Below are 8,050 nucleotides of genomic sequence, written 5' to 3' on the forward strand. Positions count from 1 at the left end.
ACGCAATAAATATTTTAAACTGTTGAAAGTTTTACTAGTGTACATCATTTGCCAGAGCAGAAATTCATTTACTCAATAAATATTTATCAAGTTCATACCATGCACCCTATCCTCTGGTGAGGGAGGGAGTGTGGATGTACGGCGGAGGAGTATTCAGGGACATATGGGGAAAGTAGACGGATCAGACTGGGAGCATGGAGAAGGGAAGTAGACGGGGGAAGCAGGATTAGGCTGCTCCCCTCAGACAGAAGACTTGAGCAAGCCTTGAAGAGCTAAGCAAGGGAGTGATGGGCCCTCCGAGGAGACTGTCTACAGAGTGTATCGTATCCCCTGAAACTGGAGTTAAGGTGGTTGTAAACCACCATGCAAGTGCTGGGTACCAAACCCAAGTTGTCTGCAACAGTAGCAAGTGCTCTCAACCACGTAACCAACTCTGCAGCCCCAGCTTGTATGTGTTTACGCTCAGTTTTAAACAAGAGTGGACAGACTGTCATGGAAAAACAGGATTAGAGGCCAACCTTTAGAGCTGTGAGCAATAACTTCCTGTTGTTCATAAATTATCTAACCCATGGTACTTTTTTAGCATCAGGAAGAGATTAAGATTAAGAGAGTAGGGTGTTCTTTTCACCTGGGTATGCAACCCTCTTGAATGAGGGTCACATGACCTGCTATGAGGAGGGAGAATGGGGACAACCCCAAGCCCTCTTCCCAGATGTTATGGTTTGTGGAGGAAAGAAGGGGGAGGGGAGAAACTCTCTTATGCTGCTGTTTTCTCTAACACTAAGGTGTCCTGGGGAATTGTGTGTTCTGAACCAACCACAGTAAGGCTGCTAAAAAGCGATTGAGTTCTGGATGTATTTTAAGATAGAGTCAATAATGTTGGCACTTCAGATGTATGGTGTGAAAGAAACACAGGAATCTAAATTTTCAAAATTTACCTGAATATTTCAAAGGTAAAACTATCAAGGCTGAGAGTGGTGACACCAGCCTGTGATCCCGGGATGGGAGAGGCTGAGGTGGGAGGACCAGGGAGTCAGGGTCAGCCTGGGGTGTGTAACGGTACTCAGTAAAAAAAGAAAGAAAAGAAAACAAGGAAGGAAGGAAGGAAGGAAGGAAGGAAAGAAGAAAGAAAGAAAGAGAAAGGCAGAGCAATTTTTTTCTTTGAGAGAGAGATATAAAATAGTTAGTATTGAATTTGTTGTATGGGATATGTTCTTGCCTGGAGTTGTATAGATGGTTAGATGTAAATGTATGGAGAGCACTTCAAAAACCAAACATTTAGCTCTCGGGCCCGTGGGGCCAGCAAGATGGGCAAGTGTCGCGGTCTCCATACTGCCAGGAAGCTCCGCAGCCACCAACAGGACCAGAAGTGGCATGATGAACAATACAAGAAAGCCCACTTGGGCACAGCCCTGAAGGCCAATCCGTTTGGAGGTGCCTCTCATGCCAAGGGAATTGTGCTGGAAAAAGTAGGGGTTGAAGCTAAACAGCCAAATTCCGCCATCAGGAAGTGTGTCAGGGTGCAGCTCATCAAGAACGGCAAGAAGATCACAGCTTTCGTGCCCAACGATGGCTGCTTGAACTTCACTGAGGAAAACGATGAAGCTCTGGTTGCTGGATTTGGTCGAAAAGGTCACGCTGTAAGTGATATTCCTGGAGTCCGCTTCAAGGTTGTTAAAGTAGCCAATGTGTCCCTTTTGGCCCTGTACAAAGGCAAGAAGGAAAGACCAAGATCCTAAATTTTGACAACAGAAATGCAATAATAAATTTTCATATTCTGAAAAAAAAAACAGACATTTAGAAATAGAATAATAGAAAAATTGACAGACTAGCCTGTAGCTTAAGTTTTCCTGCCTGACCCACAGTCAGGACAAATCTCTCTCACACCCGCCAGTCCCACAGCCGTCAGACCCAACCAAATAAACACAGAGACTTATATTGGTTACAAACTGTATGGCCGTGGCAGGCTTCTTGCTAACTGTTCTTACAGCTTAAATTAATCCATTTCCATTAATCTATACCTTGCCACATGGCTCGTGGCTTACCAGCATCTTCACATGCTGTTGTTTCTCATCATGGCGGCTGGCAGTGTCTCTCTGACTCAGCCTTCCACTTCCCAGCTTTATTCTCCTCCTTGTCCCGCCTACACTTCCTGCCTAGCCAATGGCCAATCAGTGTTTTAATTATTGACTAATCAGCAACACATTTGACATACAGAACATCCCACAGCACTAGCCAGGCATTGTGGCTCACACATGTACTCCCCACACTTGGAAGGTAGAAGCAGAAGGATCAGGAGTTCAAGGCCAGCCATGAATACATGAGGTCTTGTCTCAGAAAAGTTAAAAGAAAAACAAACAATATGAAAGACTAGTAGTTAGTGTTTAAGTAAACCCTACAAACATAAGTCACCAACTAAATTCTAGACATTGCTCACAAACATTGGAATAATTCATACCTGGCTGTAGTTTATAACCATCCTGGTGGGAGCAAAGCTACTCTATGGAAAGACATTCTTGTGCCCTCCCTTTGGCTACGGAGACAAGAGGTCCCAAGGAATTGCATTTTTCCCAGGAGTCTCCAGCTGGGAAAGAAAACGTAGGCACTTGTCTCCCAGAAAGAGGTTTCACACGGTCCTCATGATTTGTTAGACCACCTTTAGGACGGAGTGCAGCTGAGACAATGAAGGATCGGTGATGGGCAGGATGGACCACATCTTGACCATTTATGCCCATCTCTCACTTTCTCTTTAAACCTAAGCCTACGCCAGGACCCTGGAGATGGACTTGGTTGGGTGAGTCACTGAGCCTCATTCTCTGTTCCTCTCCCAATGGGGCCAGATGGATATGCCTGCTTTTTCAGCAGTCATTGATCCTAGCTTGTTGGAGCTCCCCAGGACCAGGCCTTGATCTGGGTTAACAGTGAGCGCTGTACTCAAGGTGTTTGCTATATACTTGAGAGAAAGATGAAATAGGGTGGAATTATATGCCATGCTTTCATCAAATCCTGAATTTTCTTGTTAAGAGCTGAGTAAAGCAATATGCTGGGGTTCAGAAAACAATGCCCCACGCATGGTGTGGATCTGTGACTGAAGTCAGAAGACAGGCTTGAGGAGCTCTGGCCTCAGTCCTCCTCACCTGAAGCAAAAGGGAAGGATTGTCTCTGAAGTTTCTTTATCTAGGTTAAGGACGGCAGGCAAGATGGGAGTTGATGACCTAGATCCCAGGCAGACTTTGTTCCAGGCTGTTGCCTCTTCTCCCTGCCTGGCCCTTGTCTCCTGTACATCATTTACTCCCCTCTGAAATGGGTGTGCCTTCACTTTTCTCTCTCCTAGAGTGTTTAAGCCTCGACCATCAGGACTTCCCTTTGAGTTTCATACTCACTGTGACTCCTGTGTACTCGTGCATTAACATGTTTCTGTTCCTTTGTTTCTGTCAATCTATTGTTGGTTTGTTTCAGCAAACTCGATTATCAAAGCCTCAAAGAGTGGACAGAAGGATGTGCGGTCCCCATAGATGCCTGCACTGGCCGTAAATGGCTCTGTCTTTGTGCTGTCCATGTGTCCCAGGGGCCAGTGGAGCCCTTCACATGCGCTGTGTGAGCTGCGCTTACCTGCAGAGCTGAAGATCACACAGACTGATTAGAACTTTGAAATTGTGGAGAGATGAAATGCTCGAGATCTTGGGAGGTCTTTAGTTCACTTAATAGCTATTTATATTGAGACCTATATGTGGCCTGATATCATTGTGACTGTCATGTAAAACTTTGGAGACGTTTTAACTTAGTTCCCACCAACATTAAAGCTAAGAATATCATCAGACAGCATCTGAACCTGTATCAGAGATTTTCCTTTCGGGGCATAGCCCACTTAGCCTGCTATCCCCATTAATTCACTTGGTAATTGATCCATGACTGGCTTTTGTTTTGTAACCACAGAAGATCACGTGCGCACTCCCCTACTGTCAGGTCCAAAGGAAACCCAACTCCCCAGACTCCAAAGGCAGTCCAATGAGCACGACCTGTGCTATATGTAGGAGGATTTCTGGCCATTAGACAAAAGCCAGTGTTCCTCAGGAACTTGTGAAACTGATTCCCATCTACCAAAAGGAGCCAGTGAAATGAATGATAAATGGCGCTGGTGGTGGCGCTGGTTACCGGCAGAAAGGTCACAGTCAAGACAGAACCCGGTTACTTAGTAGCAGAGAGCTTTATTAGGAGGAAGGGGGCAGGAACAAAAGGACCAAGCCTGGGGAAGAGCACGTGCGGAGGGCAGAGAGAAAGATGGCGGGGGGGGGGTCGTCTGCGTCCGGCTTTTTAAGGGCCCCTGGTATGGAGCTACACCACACATGTGCTGATTGTGTAACCACGCCACATGCACGTAGTCGCCAGCACACACTGATGATATAAGACACAAGACCCTGAACTGCGCCTGTGTAGCTGGAGTAAGGGCAGAATTCTACCATTCCAGACTTTTGCTTATTATAAAAAAGCAAATGAATAGGAATAGGGGTGTCATTTCTTCCAGAAAAACTGCTTCCAGCTGTCTTGGCGGGCATTGGTTGGCTCTTGGGGGGGGGGTAGGCGTCCTGGGATGGTGGGCTGTCCTGCTGCCTCGGAGCTGTCCATCCCTCTTGGCTTGGCACTCTGGCCACTTTTGTGTCTGACAGGATGCTGGTGAGATACAACCCTGAAAGTACAATTAAGTCTGGTGAGGTGGGTAAGGCTGTCCTCCTACCCTGACAACAGGGAAATGAGGAGAGGTGAGACCCCAAAACTCCCAGGACTGGGTTAGTGACTCCAGTGTCCAGAAGGAAAGAAATGGATCACTTCCATGTTGCGTTCTGGGTTCCCTGCAAACGAGCCTGTGGTCGAGCCTGGGTCTGCTGGAGGTCTTAGCGTGATGCTCCTTTGCCCCTCGGTGCCTGGGGGCAGTCAGCTGACTGGTTTTCCTTCTAGGTGGCACTTTGAACAAGGCTCAGTTGATGGCCTGGCAGGGCAGGCACTAGCCCAGGTAGCCTCCCCCCCCCCCCACCCGCCCCCCAGCACTTAAAACAGGGAACCAGCAGCTTTTGGGAGCCAGTCAGACAGCGTGTGCCAGCACTTGGCAATTCTGTTCTCGGGCTTTTTCATCTCTCCCCTGGTACACCGTAAATGCCACAGCTGAAACTTCCACCTGTGGGGTCAGGAGCCTTGCTCTCCAGATGCTTAAGTTTTAGCCCTTATGTCAGGGAGGTCTGGGAGACAAGAGACCGATTTTATTCCATGTCTTGAATTTTTTTTTTTTTTTTTTTTTTTTGATGTTTGCTGGCTTCTGGGCAGCTTTAGGAAGACCTGCCAGGAGGCAGGGTATAAACTGATCTCTGGCTAAAGAGCCATCCTGATTACTGTAAACTTATTTGCATGGATCCTAGCCTGCTTTCAGACCATCTGTGCTTCTCAGGGCAGCTTGAGAACAAGTGGGAGGAGTTAAGGTGAGTTAAGGTGAGAGCCAGGGTTGCGCAGAAGCAGCCAGCCTGATACTGGAGAGTGGAGAGTGGAGCACAGAGCAGAGAACAGATAAGGTTCTTTGGAGTCAGAGATTCCTTAGATTTAGGAATGCACATGGTCAGGAGAGAGAGAGAGAGTCAGAAAAGGAGAGGGACTTCAGAGGTTTAGAGCTTGGATAAAAGCATGGGGATACAGAAGATTAATATAAAATAAAATAATATTAATGATGTCATTAGTAAATGTCTTCATATTGATTATGGATTACATGATAATGCATTGACTGTAAGCACAATGTGTTACTCAAATTTCACCCATTTCTTTTGATCTATCATTTAAAAAAATACAACTATTAGAAAATTTGAAATTACAAATGTGCTTTGTATTTTATCTCCTTGGGCAGTGCTGGTCTAATACTTGTTTCTTTTGCTTAACCCCTTTTTTTAAACAATTGGCTTCTCATAAAAGAAAGTTGTGTTTCTTCCCAGTGTCTTTTCATCATGAAGGAAATGATCCATGAACCTTTAGTGACAAGGCCGCTTCCTCCCGGAGGCCTCTCTGCTTCAGCAGGTGGCCCTGAAGCCTGTTGCAGAGCGCTACTCATAAGGACTGGTGGCTTACTCCCAGGGCCCCCAGCTGGCATGCAGATTTCCTGTCTGCTTGGCCCAGCTCAGTGTTGCTGGTACACATCATTAAAGGTGGCTTCGGGCAACTTTGGAGAGCCATATGCCTTGTTCCCTGCATAGATAATGAAGATGGGGTGGAGCCGTGTTCCCCACATGGATAATGAGGATGGGGGCAGAGCTGTGTACCCTGCATGGATAATGAGGATGGAGGCGGAGCTGTGTACCCTGCATGGATAATGAGGATGGGGGCGGAGCCTGCCCAGCCCTCCCTTGCCTCCAATTGAGGATAAGAAGGAATGGTTCTGAAGAACCCCTGGGAAGTGTGGGGGGACCCCTGCTTTGTAAAAGGTATTTTAAGAAAAAGACTTCACAGAAAATCAATTGTTGTTTCTTAAGACCTTTCCTTTAAGCTGCATTTTATTGTATGCTTATTTTTTCTTAGAGAGGAGCAAAGCAATAGGGGAAAACATGTATATTCTTCCTGCGGTGTCCTTGAAAGCGAGTTTGTAATCCCCTAATAAACATCCCTGTAAGTCAGCAGTCTCAGAGAGAGTGGGTGGCAGTGGAACCATTGCTCAGCTGGATGCTATGAATTCAGGAAAAGGGAAAAGAATGTGGAGAAATGGCAGCTTGGTGGGGAGACACAAAGCTCCTATCCAGCTTCTGAAGTTCCCAGGCCTCATCCACGCTCTTGCTTCCCCACAGCTCCAGGCTTCTGTTCTCCAGGAGAATCAAGACTGGGGCTTCCTTTAGACAGACCAGATCTGCTACTTCCTGGATTTACCTATTTTGTGTTATCTGCCTCTTCCCATATTCCTTATCTGTGAGTCAAACATTTGATATACAGCAGGTAATTTTATCCTAGAGTGCTATATGGTTAAGAACATGAATTCTGGGAGCACACAAAGTCTGTACTGACCTAACCTGTCTTAGTTAGGGTTTCTATTGCTGTGATAAAACACCATGATCAAAAGCAAGTCAGAAAGAAAGGTTTATGTGGTTCATGTTTCCACATTACAGTCCATCACTCACGGAAGTCAGAGCAGGAACTCAAACAGGGCAGGAACCTGGAGGCAGGAGCTGATGCAGAAGTCATGGAGGGGAGCTGCTTATTGGCTTATTCCCCATGGCCTGCTCAATTTGCTTCCTTATAGAACCCAGGATCACCAGTCCAGGGATGGAACCACCATAAACCACCATGCCTTACAGTTGGATCTTATGGAGACATTTTCTCAGTTGGGGTTATCTCCCTTCAGATGACTCTAGCTTGGGTCAAGTTGACATAAAACTAGTCAACAAGGAGCCTCTTTGAGCCTCCCTTCCTCTGTAAGTGGGAGGACTGATAACTTTATTCTGTGCAGTGGCTGTCATCGTGAATGGGGTGTGCATGCATGAGGGAGTGAGGATTTGACCCTTATGGAAATACCCAGAAATGTTAGCTATTATTGCTGTAATAAATTAGGTATGATTTTAGGGGGAAACTACATAAATTAAACACATCTGTAATGAAAATCATAATTTCACATTAATCAATGTCTCATTTTGGCATAAGGCACTGAGCAATCTATATTGCACTTTTGGCTTTGCTGAGACTTGAGGGGATAGGAAGCAGAGAAAATCAGGGGTCATGAATCTTGCTGGGATCCTGTTGAACTGTCTGCCAGGAGCATAGCAGGAATTCCAGACAATCACCAGAGACTGTTCTCCCTCTCCAGCTGCAAACCCGCAGTCCTCTAGGATCTCACCAGAAACCCCGTCACACAGAAAGAACGCGTGCTAACCTCCTTGTGCAACCCCGATTTTACCTTATCAGATTATCATTCCCTCCTGTTCCAGTCCTCCCACCCCCTCCTCCACCGCTATGTTCTTTCTATTTCCCCTTCACAGTAGGATTCAAGCATTTCCCCCTTGAACCCTCCTTGTTACTTAGCTCCTCTGGG

At 46.3% G+C, this 8,050-nt stretch overlaps 1 protein-coding gene across 1 annotated transcript; it reads left to right on the plus strand.

Annotated features, from left to right (window-relative positions):
* The first annotated feature begins 1,292 nt into the window (after positions 1-1,292).
* LOC128114156 (40S ribosomal protein S23-like) lies at positions 1,293-1,790 on the plus strand. Its single transcript, XM_052743999.1, has one exon. It carries the CDS (start codon positions 1,308-1,310, stop codon positions 1,737-1,739), a length of 432 nt encoding a protein of 143 aa, XP_052599959.1. The 5' UTR covers positions 1,293-1,307; the 3' UTR covers positions 1,740-1,790.
* The last annotated feature ends 6,260 nt before the right edge of the window (positions 1,791-8,050 follow it).

This window comes from Peromyscus californicus, unplaced genomic scaffold, assembly GCF_007827085.1.
Source record: "Peromyscus californicus insignis strain IS unplaced genomic scaffold, ASM782708v3 Scaffold_19__1_contigs__length_69161282, whole genome shotgun sequence".
NCBI classification, from domain to species: Eukaryota; Metazoa; Chordata; class Mammalia; order Rodentia; family Cricetidae; genus Peromyscus; species Peromyscus californicus.